This window comes from Pelmatolapia mariae, linkage group LG23 (genome assembly GCF_036321145.2).
Source record: "Pelmatolapia mariae isolate MD_Pm_ZW linkage group LG23, Pm_UMD_F_2, whole genome shotgun sequence".
NCBI lineage: Eukaryota > Metazoa > Chordata > Actinopteri > Cichliformes > Cichlidae > Pelmatolapia > Pelmatolapia mariae.
In genome coordinates, this window is record NC_086246.1 from 20,024,392 (window position 1) to 20,041,812 (window position 17,421).

The 17,421-nt window shown below is 43.8% G+C and overlaps 1 protein-coding gene across 5 annotated transcripts in view; it reads right to left on the reverse strand.

Moving 5' to 3' along the window:
• The window catches only part of LOC134621432 (histone deacetylase 4-like), a 79,979-nt gene that overhangs the window by 50,995 nt on the left and 11,563 nt on the right, over window positions 1–17,421 (reverse strand). For 2 of the 5 annotated variants that reach the window (XM_063467934.1, XM_063467935.1), the window contains exon 3: window positions 5,062–5,130. In XM_063467934.1, the coding sequence (XP_063324004.1) occupies window positions 5,062–5,130 (69 nt within the window). Of the gene's footprint in view, window positions 1–1,655; window positions 1,726–5,061; window positions 5,471–17,421 lie in introns of those variants that run through there. The other 3 variants (XM_063467933.1, XM_063467932.1, XM_063467937.1) reach the window with 2 other exon arrangements.

Consider the following 17,421-nt stretch of genomic DNA (forward strand, 5'->3'; position numbering starts at 1 on the left):
CTCTGAACAGTAACAACAGCTACTTTTTATTAGGCATTTTGTGAGCAAACGGGTTGACAAAGTCAACAAGAAAAAGTCCATCTTATGACATTTAATGACCGTAAACTATAAAATATATGCTTGTAAAAAGTATTTAAAGTATTTTTAGAGGTAGGTTAAACGTTTAAATGATACAATAATGCTTTCACACATGTCATCCTGCTGCTCTGGCTGCAGAGGTTTCATTGTGTTATAACAAAAACGTCTACGGGACGCACAAACTTGGTAAAAGTTAAGTGCAGCAGCTCAGTGCGTAAATGTAAACAGGCCCAGAGACCGGTTGCTGGAGATTTCTGGAAGATGCTGTGAAATCAAATGCTGACACCAGCCAGGTAGCTCATGAGGGAAAACTGAGTAATCTATGACAGGTTGGTAAGGGGTTGCTCGAGGTTGCTAGGGTGAAACTGTTTGCAAAGAGGCCACTGGTCTAAAAATCAACGTTTTTTTTCTCTCTTTTTTAAATGTTCTTTTTTGTTTTAGGCGCTAACAGATTACCCTCGTCACCGGTAGTTTCCAGACAAGTGTGTGCCTTGCATGCAAAGTACAGGTGACTGCCTCACTCTAGTAGTGACCAAAGCACAGTGACTGACCTCACACTAGTGACTGCCAGCAACCTCCAGCAACCAGTTGCCAACCAGTCACTGAATATGCAGTTTTCCCTAGAAATCGGTGGTTACCGGGTGGTAAACTACTAGTCTCTAAGCCTGCGGCACTGGGGCTCTAGTAGTCATTTTACAGCATTTATCAGCAACTTTTTGTAACTGATCAGGAAATACAAATTTTCCCAGCAACTTGCCAGATGATCCGTACTATTGGTCTCACACAGGCCTAGTGAGCAACCGACCACTTTTTGGAGGTAAGTAAATGACAAATGCTTACGTTTTGTGTTCATGTGAATATATGTTTATGTGATGTGCTTATTGTGATTATCCTAGTTGAAAATCAATTCAAAAAATCAATACAGCTCTCAAGGTTACTGTTTAAAGGTTTTTCAGGTAAAGTGTGAAGTGGAAATACATTAAAAACTGAGTTCTTTTTTTAAGCTCCTTTTCATGGAAAAACATGAATGTATGATGCAAACTGTGCATTTGGAGAATCTTCACACCACCACTGGGCATAAATAAAGATTTCTCTTCAGGCTGAGTCTGCTCGCTCACACTGTCTTTACTGTGGATGCTTTATTATGTGAATGACTTACATTGGTCAAGGTCAATAAACTGCATACAGTAGATGTTTATTCACAATCTTATTTCGCTTGAATGAATATCAAGGCAGCCTCGCCTTTACATGTCAAAACACACGTGACGTGATCTTAACTAAGCACGAGCACAGGAGGGGCATACTTCAAAAAAACAAACAAAAAAAAAACAAAGCAAAAACATTCACAGTCAGTGAAAATCCTTTGAGACCGACCTGCTTCTTAAAAAAAGAAAAAGATAAACTCTCGTATCGGCACGTCTCTGTGTACAAGCACTGACGTCAAACACGTACCTCAGTTTACTGATGTTGGCCAGATAGAAGATAATATGAGGGCACTTCCACCAAAACCAAAACACTAACAAATGTGCCGTCTCTGCGAGACCGCAGGGACTTCCAGGCTTCTTGCGCAGCTGTACCTGAATCAGGCTTGACAGGAGCGAGGACTCCAGCTCAGTTCCAGTTTGTTTCCTCTTGGATCAGCTCAGGCTTCAGAGAGGAAAGACAAAGACGACTGAAGCCTCAAATCTCTGTTCCCTTTTTCTTCCTTGAAGTTTTCCCACAGAAGATCTCTGAGCATCAACGACAACCTCTCTGACAGCACGTAACCTAAACATTTTTCCCTCCTTCATCTAACAACTTTGTCCTCCTTTGCCACCTTCGCTGTCAGCAGGTTCCTCTACCCTCCATCCCTATGTCCCCTATCCTGCAGCCCTATTTTGTGTCCTTCCCCGCTCGGCAGCTCCCTCCCTCCCTCCTCTCCACCTTTCTTCCCTCCATCTCTCCGCAACAAATCACAATCTGTTTACAACCCCTCGGGCGCACTCCACAACTCTTCTGGCTCCAATTGCGGATCTATTTATACCAGACAATGCAGAGGGCTGGCGTCTCTGATTTGAGACTCGGATAGCACAGCGTATATCCCACGGTCTGACTCGCTGAGCTCCACACTCATTAGGCTTAATAGATGTCATACTGAGAGCCGAGCGGAGCTGTTTAGAGAAGCTTCGGTAAAATGTGACTGAGGTCTCTCTCTTTTTTATTTTCTGGCGCCGTGCAAAGAGACAAAGAACAGGTTTCACAGTGAGTTTAGCAGCAGGGTGCGACAAGAGGCAACAAGTAGCACATCTGTTGATGATGGAAAATAGCTGCGGTCGCTTTATCGGCCTCTGAGAGCGGGCTGCGTGAACATCTCTTTTAGTTTTTCTCTCAATGAGAGCTATCAGAGCAAGACTGGCTCTGAAATGGCCCGGCGACCTCCAAAAAAAGAAAAAAGTGAAAAAACACAAACAGACCTCGGGCAAAGTAGGGAAAGGAAACAGGTAAGGCGTGGCGTTGGGGAACGTGTCGAGGTGCAGCGAGTCCTGTTCTTCTGAACGCAAGCCCCGACTTGTCGCCATCTCAATGACATCACAGAGCGGTCTGCGGCACCGCGGGCTAACAGGAAGGAGACGGCAGAGACACAACATGTGAGATCTAGAGCGGGGCGACGTGTGAAGCCGAGGTGCGGTACGTGCAGAAGTCCGTCGCGGCTTTGTGACCAGGCTTTAAATTAAGCGTGTCAGACCTCGCTATCTGGGATGACGCACAAATAGAGGATGGTGAGGGCTTTAACGCAAAGATGCGTTCAGTAGAGTAGGTGTGCACTATCAGTGAGAGGTGAGCGCTCTTTGAACTACATCTACTTCTGCAGGGGGAGGAGGGGGTGTCAAATTTGTAAGTTTTCCTTGTTCCTTGTAATGCACAAACAGTTCAGTGCTTCAGCTGATGATTCTTTATATCATCAACTGATTTGTTCATATTTCAGATCAAGAAAAAATTTGTTCTCTCATACTTCTAATGCTACATTCAATTTAAAGTGACAGGAAAGCAATAAAACAGGAAAACGGCCATTTGCATTTGCATTACTTTATTTCTTTCTTTATTTATAAAAAAAAATTTTATATTATTTTTAGCAACTCCTCCTCTTCAAACTGCAGACATGGAAACCCAGAGATTGAGAGCAGCAGAACTATTAAACACAAATCAGTAGCAAAAAAAAAAAAAAAAAAGGTCGTGAAAGGAGGAGCTGGGGTCCAACAAAGGGGGCGAGGTGGGTTGCAAAGCAGCTTGTAGATCCCCAGCAGCTAAGGGCAGCGTAAAGCTACTTAAAAAGTCAACCTCACATGAAATTGACCAAACAGAGCGCAGCACACCACCAGCTGGTCTGACGTGACTATGGCTGAGCTCGACTTTGAGGCCTGCCCAAGCTAACGCCGTGCAACGATGTCATTTTTTTGATCGAGTGATCTGCCGACTATTTTTTTTTTTTCAATTTATTCCTTAGCCTAGAGAATGTCTGAAAGCAGTGCCACTTTTTTTTTAAATTCCAGTTTTCAAACGTGCCTGATATGTCTAACTAGCACTTCAAAACCTCCAAGCAGTCGGTTTAGTATTACATAAGATATGTCAGCATCCTAACAAACAAGAAGCTGGCACCAGAGTCTGCGGCTAAATTACAACATCTCTACTTTGAGCTTCTGCAGATTTGCTGGAAACACAATTTATTTGGTAAAAAAACATAAACACAACGCTGGTTAAAAATGGACCCGCGTAGCTGTGTGCAGGTGCACCGACCAGAGCTTTGCACTCAATGTGTGCTAAGATGCAACCACCAGCATCTGGTCACATTAGGATCACATGACAAAAGTGGCCAGGGCTTTAATGATGCAACGATGTTAAGATTTTCCGCAGCTCTCGCTTCTCAGGAGAAAGAACCAAACGGTCCGGGGTCACACCAAAGCGGAGGGCCCCGAGCCGCTCTGTATCCAAGACAACAGATTTTGAGAATATCTGATGAAGTCACTCCGGCAGATTTCAATATTTTATCAGCGCAGCCGGAAGGCGCGCAGAAAACAACCCCAACAGAAAGAGCGCGTGAAGCCCGTGAAAGACCAAGACGCTTAGGGTCGAACCAAAGATGAAACTTTGCTGTTTGTTCCCCTGAAGCAACAGGCTGTTCGAGCTTACAGCACTTCTTCATCGCTGCTCTGGGAGAGCCGTGGAAAGAGCAGCATGGGGAGGAAATTTATGAATCAGCCTTTTGCCATTTTTGTTTTCTTTTGTAACTATTTTTTCAACCACGACAATCCAAATTGTTCTCTGTGTTAGAAGCGTTAGAAGCGCCCTCATTACTGAATTAGATAATGCATTATGCATATATTACCTCAGACTCATTTCTCCTTCAGATTACCTCATCTCTCCATCTGTGCCCCTTTCACTTCTGTACTCTGGCCTCCCTCTGCGCTGCTCCATCTCTCCTCTGTCCTCTCACTGCTATGAACTCTCCACGTTTGTATGCTGCTAATAAACACTTGGCGATTTGAGCATACTCGGGGTGGGGGGGTTCACAGGAAGTGGTGTGATTTGTTTGGGGGAGATGAAACTGTGTGGAATAGTTTGTTTTGGTGCAGTTTCACGTGAGCTCGCAAACAGACTGCTGGATTGTCATTCAGCAAAAAAAAACAAGAAAAGGGAAAAACAAACGGCACGCTGAGACACCAGCGTAAATAAAACACAGAGAAGTACGGCGTTGTCCCCCCGTCAAACGCCGTCAACCTTCAGTCGGACAAAGTGCAGAGACGTGACAATCTCTGACGTGATGGCACTTCACAAACGGCACGACAATTTATGACATCCCAGGAGAAACAAATACGCATGCAAAGTCACACAGGATGTGGTTAATAGTGAAATCACGTCTGTTCACACACACACACACGGGTTCTGGTTTATAGAAGCTCACACACACATACATGTGCACCCAAACAAACATCCAGAGTGTCCAACCTGTTGGGATGTGGTTGAGCGCCGATGTCTTCAGGACCTCGAGCGGCTGCTCCTTTCCCAGGATTCCCTCTGTGGGAGAGAGAGAACACTCCGCTTCAAATATGGTCCGCAACATTGAGACAAGCTTCCAGCGACAAACCTAATCGGACAGTTTTTTAAAAGAAAAAAAAAGAAAAAGAGAGCCACAGTGCGAACAAGCGGGCTTCAGGTCATCTGCGCTGCGGCCGGCGCGTGCAGCGGCAACGGTAGCGACACCTGAGCGCGTTCCATTGGCCGGAGAGAGAGAGAGCGAGTGGTGGATTCGCGGAGGGTCTGCGCGACCGCGGGGGTGCTCGGAAAGGCTCTGAGGGGACGCCGAGGGGCGCGCGAGTTTGGCATGCGAGAGGAGAGGAGAGGAGTTGGGGCTCGACTGATGCTGCCTGTGCTCAGCATAGCAAATGTGGCTGGCAGCAAGCAGCGGCAGCAGAGAGGGATGAGGGGGATGGTGGTGGCGGTGGTGGGGAGGTGGGGGGAGCGATGGAGAGGAGGAGAAGGAGGGAGGGAGAGAGGTAAAAATAGCTCACCCTTTTGTGTGTAACGGCACATGCAGGAGCACACACAGGCACACACACACAACGCACATGCATGCAGACACAAAGACACTCCTCAAATGTGCATGTGTGCGCATGTCTGTGTGTGTGTGTGTGTGTGTGTAGGCTGTAATTATAGTGGCAACATGAAAAGGCTTTTGTAGCTGCCGAGCCCTGGGAAGACATGGCTATAAAAAGCAGAGCCACGGAGAGGGGTAGTGGTGGAGGAGGAGGAGGAGGATGCATCAGGGGATGGAGGGGGTAAGGAGGGGAGAGAGGTAGAGGGAAGCAGGGATGATGAGGCGATGGAAAGATGGAGGAAAAAACAACGAAACGAGAAAAAAACACTGAAATTGAAATAGTGCATGCATTGCAACCGCACACAAACCTGCGACTACTGATGCTGCATCCATCCTCTATATGTGTGTGTATTTATAGTAAACACGAGCACCTGAGCCATCTGTATATAAATACATTTATATCTAAAAATCCTGAGCACAAGGCTCAAAAACATCTGAGGGGCACAAATATGCAATTATTCCTTTTGGACGCGAGATGAAAACCCATGTAAAATCCCTCCAGAGGCATCAAAAAGAAAAAAAAAAGGAGAAGGAAACGGACGAGCGTCGCGCTGTGCGTGATCTATTTCTGGAATTCTCTCTGGACCAGACGGGCACATACACACAGACGAACGCTCTTAATTAGCCTTGAAGCTGGAGGGATGCGATTTGCGCTGATTATGTACGTGCATTCGTCTCGCGCCACCTTGCACGAATTGATGCACCAGTACCCCCGAACACTCCACCTTCAACCATCCTGTCCCCCCCAACAAGTGAGGGCTTGGGTGTGGGCTTGAGTGTCACATTTGGCCCTGTTGAAACAGATCTACACACACACACAGACACACACATAGGTTTGAAAACAGGTGACATTCAAATTCAAACTCCTGCAGACTTTATGTAAAGAGCGAGGAAATATTACAAGGTGGTCAAAGCCTCCTCTCCAAAAACAAACCCGTCCGCATCGGTGAGAGCTGATATCCCCTGACGTTCCTATTCAAATGAAACACACGCTGCTGCATTTTGCAATGGAAATGAGGTGCATCTGCCTGTGCATGACACCTGTGGCTTGGAGTAATTCTACGCCCTGCTTCTGCACAAATTGCTGGTGGGAGCTTTACATCTCCGACTTTTAAGTGTGGGGAATTGGTGGAGGGGTGTGTGCATCGTTGTCTGTGGTTAGTTAGACAAAGCGTATAAGCTTTCAGCCCCAAACCGCAGGGTTGATACCCGACACTCACGTGGGGAGGAGGGAGCATAGGTGTGTGCTGGAGCACTGAAGAGGGAGAGTGGGACACACAGCAGTCGGAGAGCAACGTAATGAAGCGATAACCCGCCAAAGTAGTGCCCTATACCTTGGCAACAGGATCCATCAATCTTAAATGTAGCCTAGTTACACAGCAGACCCCCCCCAACACCTCAATGTAGCTCCTTCATATCTTCCTTTCTCCATTCCTCTCCATCCTTCCATCTTTTCAGTTCCACTGGGTAAGAATCGGGAGACGGGGAGCCATAAATAGCTTCTTCTACCCTCAGGCAGAGAGTTAGTCGACTCAAGTTAGCGTAGCTACATCAAAAATATGTTGTGATTGGGAATATAAACGGGTGGGGAGGGGGGGGTGCAGGACTAACGAGCTGAGCAAAATGGTGAAGGGGCTCTGTCCGCCGCATCTCCCAGGAGAGACAAGAGGCAAACTTGACCCGGTCCTGGCAACGAGAGCATACTGTATGTTGACAGAGGCCTTTGTTATGCGGGAGAAAAGAGAATGAGACGTTTGTCTGCGCCGCTGTGGCATTTACAAAGGGAGACAGTGACTGAGAAAGAGAGGAAGGATGCTCCGGCCCTCATTACATTCAGCGCACTTCCGTTCTGGCTGCTCTGTCCAGGGTGACTCCAGCGAGCAAGGTGAACCAGACAGGAACAATACGATTAATCAAACACGCCTCTCCTTGAAGAGGCTTTTTCCTCTGGGTCGCGGATTCGCTTCCCGAGGGCACCGGCTGACGTCATGGACCCCGATAAAAAGAGAATGAGTGACCCCTGCGTGAGCCTCGGTCAAGTTTGTGTCCTGCGGACGGTCAGAAAACAACCATCTGACCTTTCGTTTCAAGCTGGAAGACTCGGAAAAACAAAGCGGTCACACATCTTACATTTGACAGAAAAATCAGAAATGAGTTGGAAATTGGTCATTACGCTGCAGACGCGTGTCCAAAACACAATTTTGCTGTGTAACTGCCAGAGACCATAAGGGTTTACGTGTGACTTACTTAGGTGTGAGATAATATGCAACTCCTATTCAAAAAAGCCGTACATTTAAGAAATTGTGCCTGATTTAGAGAAAACCACAAAAGCCACACAGTGAAGACCAACTGGTTTGCTTGCATCATAGCAAACAGCGTAGGCCAATTTGACTTCCACAGCAGTCAAAATCTTGAATACTTGAAGAAGTCATGTTCAGTATGTGCATGCCTGAATTCACTGTGCACCAAAAGCAAACAATGCCACAACATTCAATAGAGGGTTGTGGCAACGGGCATCTTGCCACTGCACACAACTGTACAAGAACGGTCCCATAAATTGGCCCTTTCACACTCCGTTTCGACTGTGGCACAGGAACCACAAGGTTACATAACGATATTTGCCACTTCCTTCGACTATGATCTCAAATATGAGAGTGCCAAATGTACATTCATAACACAACCTGGTTGGAACCAAGACAGCTGCCGGATTGCTGCTTGCTGTACTTACTGAATTTTACGATGTTTGAATCTGCAGCCTGTTCAGCGTTTACCAAGCACTAAAAGCATGCATTCAGGGGTTCGGTAATGCATGTGCACATGGTAACTTTCACATCTGTGAAGGCACCATTAATGCTGAATGATATAAATACAAGTTTTGGGGTATTTTAAAACAGAAAGGCCTCATCACTTCAGCAACATGTTTTACAACAGCATGGCTCGATTCACCCCAACATGCATACTAAATCTACTGTGCAGTGAGGCAAAGTGACACAAACAGAGCTGCAATCGACTTAAAAATCAACTTCAGCGAAAAATCCAGTCAACGCTGCTTTATGAAAATATGGAAGACAATTAGAGCATCTTAAAAAATGGGGCGTATATTCCCCCAAAATAAAAACAAAGACTTTTTAAATAGAAGTAAAACTTCGTATTCTTCTGTTTTTGAATTCTTCGTTTTTTCTCAGAAAGTCAGACTTTTTTTCTGAATTCTGACTTTTTCTGAGAATTACCTTTTCTCCGACATTATTCTCAGAATTCTGACTTTCTGGAAAAAAACCCCCCCAAAGAATTCTGAGGTAAGAATTTTGACTTTTCTCTCAGAATTGTGAGAAACAAAACACACATAAAAAATCTAAAGCACAGGCTTTTGTTCAGTGGCCCTAATCCTCTTCCATACAAATCCCTATCAACTGGGATTCTCCTGATGCCAGTGATAAGCTTTTTTGATATAATTTGAGAGCAGCTGTATGGTTGTATGGAGCTGTATGGTTCAACTTTACATTAATGGAGACAAAAAAAACCCAAAACAAAACAAAACGAGAAAGCTTGCAGAAAAGTGAGAGCTTCCCAATAAGTTATGAACATATGTTAAAACTCTGTAACTTGATTCCAGCGCTCGTCGAGCACGTCATCGTCCTGCTGGCTGTTGAAGGCAAAAAGAGTTTCCAAAGTGTGCGCTGTTATTCGTTTATTTGGTGACAAGAAAAGCAGACATTAGCCCGAATTAACCCACAAAACCTGAAAAGTGCAAATTATTTCAACTGACAGCGATCTTGCGTCCATCCCTAATATTCTCTACTTAATGGGCAGCCATGATGGTTGCTAGGAGATTTGTGATGCAACCGTAAAGCTTTGCTCGCTGGGCCTTACAACAGCAAACACCCACAGCATCAGAGCTCGCAGTGGCTCCGCACCTACTATGCACGCACATCTCGACTCTTTAAGCGCTCGTGTGCTTCGAGTTCCGACAAAGATGATGCGTTGATCCTCTTGCGTAACCGTAGTATTTCCTTGATGCCCTGGCCAGACATTTGTGCTTCGTGTCAAGCACTGTGGAGCACCATGTCAAAAGGCACAAGGATTGGGCTCCCAGGCAGCAGTGTAAACCGTAATTGCCGCTGACAGCTTGTTGGCAGAACACAGTGTATCCCGTTTCTCGGCTGGGACTAGACAAAAGACGCGGGGACAAAAGATGCGTCCCATTCCTTTCATTAGCTCATGTTCGCTCTGCGCTGTCTTTGTCCTGCCACCAATTAAAACCGCAGCTTTTCTCATGTACTGAGACATCATCCTGCATAAATAGCATGTTTTAGGTGTTATTATTTTTTTGGAGGCAGGACAAGCATGGCTGCAGCAGCAGGATGCTGGTGAGGACACGGTGAACCTGGTGAATCAGACGTTGCACAAGAAACCCCCTGGGTTTGTCCTGGGATGGGACTCTCATGTTCAGCCAAGTTGGTGGCGCATGGGAGGACAGCGCTGACAAACCGTCTGGCTGGCAGCAGCCTCATCTGTGTTCACTGGGTTCAGCGAGGGAGAGAGAGAGAGAGAGGGTGCGGCATTTGTGGGAACACGCCGCTGAAGTGCATTTTGCAATCTGCCACAATTTTGTAATTGGGTTTCGGAGGGGCAGAAAACAACATGTCAGCACAAGTGGACGGCCAGGCAAACGTGACAATAAGGCTCGAAATTACCCTCGATGAGGCTCATGCACCTAGCACAATGACCGCCCGCACAAAAGAGCCAGCGGTCGTGTCACGCATGCACTCGCCCCGTGCTCCATTTTTAGCCGCACGGCAACAAAGCGCTCAATCACGATGAGGAGAATCAACACGGGAGACCAAAAATAATGATCGTTTGTTCGCCGTGCTTGCACGTGCACATCTCTTCTGTGTGTGTGTGTGTGTGCTTCTAAAAATAGACTCAGGGATAAGCCGGGCCCTCTTTATTGCAGTGAAAGCTTTTAACCCTTTCACCTCTGGATTTGAGCAGAGATTGCATGCATTTGGAGAAAGGACAGAGGTCAGTGAAAGCAGAAGGGTGAAATAGAGTTAGAAGAACAAATGCATTTAATGCATGAAACACCTTTAAACTTTGGTCAACTGCTGCAAGTGGCTTTCACTTTACTTGAAACTCCTGATATGAGCTTCCTTTATTTCAGTGCATCTCAGTAGCCAACTACAGGGAAACTACAGCTTTACTGTAGCAGCTCTGATGGACCAGTGAGGAAACACACTGTCATACTTATGTGTGCTTCACTTTCCTCAGTTTCTCTTGCAATAGGATGAAGGGAAAAAAAAGGTTTCTCATTCACTTTTTCCATTTACTAGTTGGGACAAGCCACCGATCTTCCAGTCCCAACCCCATTCCTTAAATCTCTATGCTGCCGCTTCCCCAATAATAGTATCTGGCAGGTGTAATAAAAAGCAAATCTATAATATAGACGTATAGCCATCCAGAGATCTGTGTGCATGCCTGTACTGTGGTGGTTGTCAAGGCAAGGGTAAAGACTCCAAAAAATGGTTCTCAGAGCAGCAACCTGTCAAAAAAAAAGGGAAGGGGGGGGGGGCTTTAATTTTTAAGTAAAAACGAAAGGTAATAAATCACCTTTCTGGCCCTGCCATGTGCGATAAGGCAAACTACAAGACTGTCAGCAGCAGTGTGACAGTGCGGGAGCCTGAGTTTTTTATTAAAGCCTGCCTTAATAAACTTGCAAAATTAGTTTTTGGTCACGACAACAATTACCTAGAAAGTATGAGGCTACGTGTCTGGGGATTTATTTTTTCAGCACTTTAGATAGGACCGAGAGGAGAAGCAGTGACAACACAAGTCGCAATGCTGAGGATGCAAGTGTCTGATGGACCCCTGGGAAGGTGATGTTAGTGAAAACTGCATGGATACACACTTGTACTGTACAGCAAGTTACAGTGGTTTGGGTCTCTTGAGTCAGATTTACCACAACCAGCATGAGGGGGGAAAACCCTGCACCATGGGTATATGCATGTGCGTGTCTGTAGTATGCTTGACGTCAGCAGAGGTCCCACGGCATACATGCGAAAATTCCCCACAGACCTGATAGTAAAGGTGATAGTAAACACACGACGAGGATCTGGAGCAGAACTCTTAAACTAAGACAATCAAAGTGGTGCAGTTTAAACGTTGTGAAGATCCCTGTTTCTAGCTACACAAGGCAATTTTATTTGAAGTCCCTGTGTTTGAATAACCATGTTTATCCATTATATTTGCTCTCATTAACCTGCTGCCTTTCACGTATTACAGGACAACAAGGATGACTCACTTCTAAATGGATTTGATACCCACTGCACTCATGGTGTCACAGCTTCACATTCAGTAAACTGAAAGGCTATTTTTTAGCAGACAGGACAACTTATATTGAACTATGCACAGCAAACATCTTCAGCCACCCCACATAAAAAAAACAAAAAAAACCACCCAAAGATAAAAGAGAGTCTGGCTCCTGGGAAGCAAAATGCAAAGCGCTCTTGAGCAATAGTTCTCAGCCACTTAACACTGGCCTATGAATCATTCAAGCATAAAAAGCCACCTAACCCACGGGATGAACCAGTTCTGTGAATCTATAAAAAATTCCAAAGATGAACCAGTTTTTACACTTTCGGCATCCACAAGTCTGCTTGTGTCCCTGTGACATAACTTTCGGCATTGGACAGTGAGCGCAAGGGTCCGCACAGACCTGCCTCATTTTTTGTGATCGCGCAGACTCATTTGCAGAGAATTCACATTACAGCAACTATGCATATACCCAGGCAGCGGACTTCAATTCAACTTCAAAGAAGTATAACAGGGACAACTATTTGACAGCCGGTTCTCCAGCTGTCCTCGTCTGAGTACGATCCAGACTTAACACAGTTTGACAGGCATAAAATAGTATTTTGCAAACACAAGGTGATTCCCAAAGAGTTAGCACCCAAAGACTTGCCATATCTCGAAAGTTTGCAGAGTGTCCTCAAACAATCTGAGGAAATTGGACAAATGGAAGACATACAACTACCTAGAGAAGTCATGTCGTTAAGAAATAGGAAAAAATCTAGCAAAGACCTGGCACAGGACCTGAGAGATATATCTGAACCTTCAGCTGATCCATCTACTGTTCACTGAAGCTTCATCAGAAATGGCCTCAGTGGAAGGGTGGCTGTTAACAAGCCATTCTTTAGAGAGGGAAACACAGAGAAAAGTATGAAGTGTGTCAAATTACAGAAGAACTGGACTGACAACCAGTGGTAACAGGTCTGATGGAGTGATGAACCCAAATTTGAAATCTCTGGTTCATGTCAATGTAAATATGTATCTCAAGTCATCATAATGGATGCTCTGGCAGGGTTTGGCGCTACATTTCAGTCAGTGGTGTTGGGGATCCTGTCAAAACTGATTTAATTATGAACACAGAAAAGTACCATCAATGATTCCACTGCCAAATCAGTAAAAGTAAACCTGGATAGAAATACACATGGTGCAACACTATCAGCCATGGACTGGCCTCCCCAGAGCCTGGACATCAACATTATTGAAGTAGTGTGGGATCATCTTGGCAGAGAACAGGTCAAAAGGCAGAAACATCCAAAGAAGGAGAAAATTATTGTAGAAAAGATGTCCTGGAGAACTATTCTTGAAGACGACCTAAAGAAATTACAAGAAAGCTAGCTTTGGGTTCAGGCAGTGCGGAAGAATAAAGGTGGCTAAAACTAATATTGACTTTCAAGCTCATTAGGACTGTGCAAACTCTGTTGCCTTATACACTGTATTTTCATCTATGTTAGGAAATGTTTCAATAAATCATTGCACCTAAAGAAATTAGGTTTTTTTTGAGACTTTTGTCAAGAAATAAACTAACATTTTAGCTAACGTCCTTAAGCTTTGCCACAATACAAACTAAACATTGTAACCATGTTAAAAAGTCCCAGTATTTCACTTGTCAGAGACCCTTCATTTCTTAACAGGGCTTTTATTATGAAATGTTTTCATGCATCTAAAATAGCTGTCTTTTACCTGTTTGTGCTGACCACCCCCTTGGCCACATTCACAGGAATTCTGTTAAAATTTGGCTCTGTGTTTATACTAGTAGAGTTTGAAAAACATTTCATGGAAACCAAACTAACCATTACGACGCCTACACCTATTTAACTCGACCTCGGCAATGCTCCACAAAACCTAATGCAGCAGCTACGGAACAATATTTTATCAGAATTGGTCAAAATTTTAAACTGTCACTATCTGAAATTCTGAAATCAAAGAAATCTTTAATTCGTAATTTTTAAACACGAGAGCAAGTAGTATGCTGATGAGCTGTCCACAGCTAGAAAATATTACATGGATCTGTTATTTGCATCCTGTTTCCTGTGATTACTAATAATATAAATTTCTTGTCATCCAAAATCTTAGTAATTCAGTAAACACGGAAGCTCAACAGAAACATGGCTGATATATAGAGAGCTGGGCCTGAGGACTGCAGCACTTACTTCCATCTCAGCTCTTGGCTTCAGTAGAATTCACATGATTTGATGTGGTTATGCTACTCAGATATTAAAATGTTTTAAATTATACATGTATTAATCTTCTAAGTTCAAAAGTTCAAATGAACAAGAGGGACGAAAAGAAATTTGATTATGAAGTTGTTTCTTCTTCCTAACCCTTCTTCCTTGTCTGGAAGGCAGAAGTCAGTACTGCATGTAAAAATGGCTTTATAAATCTAATATGAAGTCTGTAAGCTAAAACTAATGCAATGTTATACAGCCTAGCAATAAATCCTACTTTTGTGGAGGTTATAGTGTTCCCCTTTTCTCAAAAATGTTTTAGAGATGCTGAATCAACTTTATGATCATGACAAATGATGTCGTTTGTGGTGGTATGGAAATAAACTTTATTATGTAGAGAAACTATTGCATCTCTGTTGCCCAGTTGGCAAAACCTTACATCTTTCTCCATTTCTGACATAGTACTACACCACTAAAAACAGTCTCTTGAAAACATGTGGCCATACAAGTCACCATATACTGTAGATCTTGATTTAAGATACTGGTTCATGGTTCCATATGTTGAAAATATGTTTTCATTGGAGTTTGGTGCTTTTTATCCATCCATCCATCCAACCTTCCATCCATCTTCTACCGCTTAGCTGTGCCTGGAAAGCCGTCTCAGAAGAGAAGCTCAGACCTTCCTCTCCACAGGCAGCTGAGAGCTATAATCTCTCCAGAGTGTCCTGGATCTGCCTTAGGGCATCTTCCTGGCTGGACATGTTCAAAATACCACTCCTAGGATGCCTCCAGAAGGCATTCGACTCAAATACCTCAACCACCTCGACTGACTCTTTTCGATGTGAGTCAGGCAGCCGTAAATCCTCAGCTATTAAAATTTGATCTTGGGACATGATGCATTTTATATGGTGTGAAATGTTGTGAGAATAGGATATTCTTAGTATTTTAATTTCTCTAGCACCCCTAAAACTAGAGAGCCGCCCAGCTTTATAAGCCATTAAGAATATTTTTTCACACTATTAACACTGGATAACTTATCATTACTGAGATAAAAGAAACCTTCGCCCAACTACAGCCAATATGCATTGGGTGGGTCCTGAGTTAAACTTTTCTCAACCTTAAGGTGAGGATAACGCTGATTAGCATATGAGCGGAAAGTAAACAAATTAGAGGGTTACCTAGGCAACCAGATCCTGGAAAATCCGCAAAGGTCCAACCATCAGCAACAAAGCCTCACCATCAATATCTTGGTCTTTTGAAACTGCCTGTGACGAGGAAGGGGTGTATCTGACTTCACTGGCTAACGCTCATTAGTAAAAGATAAAACCCAACCATCGCTACCTGTTATGATGGGCTGCTATTAGTTATTTATAAATATTTCGGTATCAAATAATTGTCATTTACTGGCCGATGTATGACAATTAAAAAACAAAGGGGAGACAGCACAAACATGCTTCATTCACTTTAGAAGTGTTGATGTCGCATAGTTTGTCCACCAGAGGGCACACTGCAACCTCCGTGTTGGTAACAAATACGTTTGGAAAACCACAAACACACAATCAGCAGCTGATAAATCTGATAGTTAAAATCACCAAGTATCAGTGTCAAAATTCCTGCACCCATCATGAGTTACAATTAACAAACCTCCTTTCTGACGCTGCAAATGACCAAAATTTACTAACTAAACGTCATCTTTGTTTCAATATAACTTCAAACTAGCGGCTAAAGTCATAGAGTCATCAGGAAAGTGTTTGTGGGGATCACAGAAGCAAGAGAGCCGAGGGCTGTTTTCCCATAGAGCTCTACACAACCAGATGTCTTTCTGCAACCAGAGGAATCACCCCCTGCTGGCTATTAAAGAGAATGCAGGTGGAAAGCACTTTTCTAAAACGATTGAGCGATTAGCAAACTAAACTAAATATTCTGTAGTTGGGTTCAAAACCTTTTTTTCTCTTTCATAATATCACAATTTTCTTTTTAATATGAAAGCTTCACTGTTAAGTTAGCTCACGTATCTTACAAGCTTAGAACCAGGCAAATGTTAAAAGTTAATACTGTTTTACCTGTTCAGCTGATAATCCATCCACTAAATCAAAATAAAGGCAGGTTATTTTTCTGTTTATGAGTGACACAAATCATATTTTATTACTGGCAAAAGCTGTAAAGTAGCAAAAAAAACTCCATCGTACCTCTCTCCTAACCTACTGTGCGTTCAGAGATGCAGCACAGAGGCCAGCGCAGGTCTGGTGTTTTAGTGGATTAACTGGGTGCAACACTGAATTGCTGCTAGAAATTCTCTGCTACTGATCTCTTCATGCCTGGATGCCATAAACCGTCTCGTGTTGCCGTGTAGGGCTGCCACAAACGATTATTTTGATAGTCCACTAGTTATCTATTATTTTTGCGATTAGTCGACTAATCAGATCATGCATCCATTGGACGTAAAAGTACAGCTTATTGCACCAGCATGCATCTGCTCTTATATAACTATCATTAGCTTACAGCTTTAAGTGTTTAAGGTATGTGCTAACTAAAAATAAAGACAACATGATAGTTTATTAAATTTTAATGAAATTTGCAGATTGTTTCGTTGGAGTTTAATAAACTCAGCCGTCTGCTCCTTGCTATCTAAAATATAACAGGACACCGGAGTATATTCTCGAGCATCTCACACTTCTGATAATCAGTTGTCTGCTTGACGTTTATTCAGCTGTGTAAAAACTATAACTTTAATCTCAGCCAAACCGATTTACTCAGGAACAAATAAAATACTGAAAAAAGGCAAACAATAACATTTTTAAGTTATCTAAGTGACGGCGGTGGGATCGAAAACGATTTGCCGGGAGTCCGGTGTTCTCACCGGCTCTAATGAGCCTTAACCTCCGGCTAGCTATCGAGCTGGTGGGTAACAGACGGCTCCGAAAACCTCGGAGCGCTTTTGAAAATATGTGGTGTCTTGATAAACTGAGCAGAAATTTGAAGTTTACACAGCTACATTCTTGCCTGAAAATATGTTAAACGTTTATTCTGTGACCCAGAAAGAATAATAAGAGTAATATTAAAACTAAGTAGCTGCCGCCATTGTTGGAAACTGAGCAGGGCCGCGCTATGAATTCTGGGATAGGTTGGGCCACGAAGTATACACCCGACCCATCCTTCAAATCTGGGGAAATGAAGGGCGCATTTGTCGGCCGCATTTGT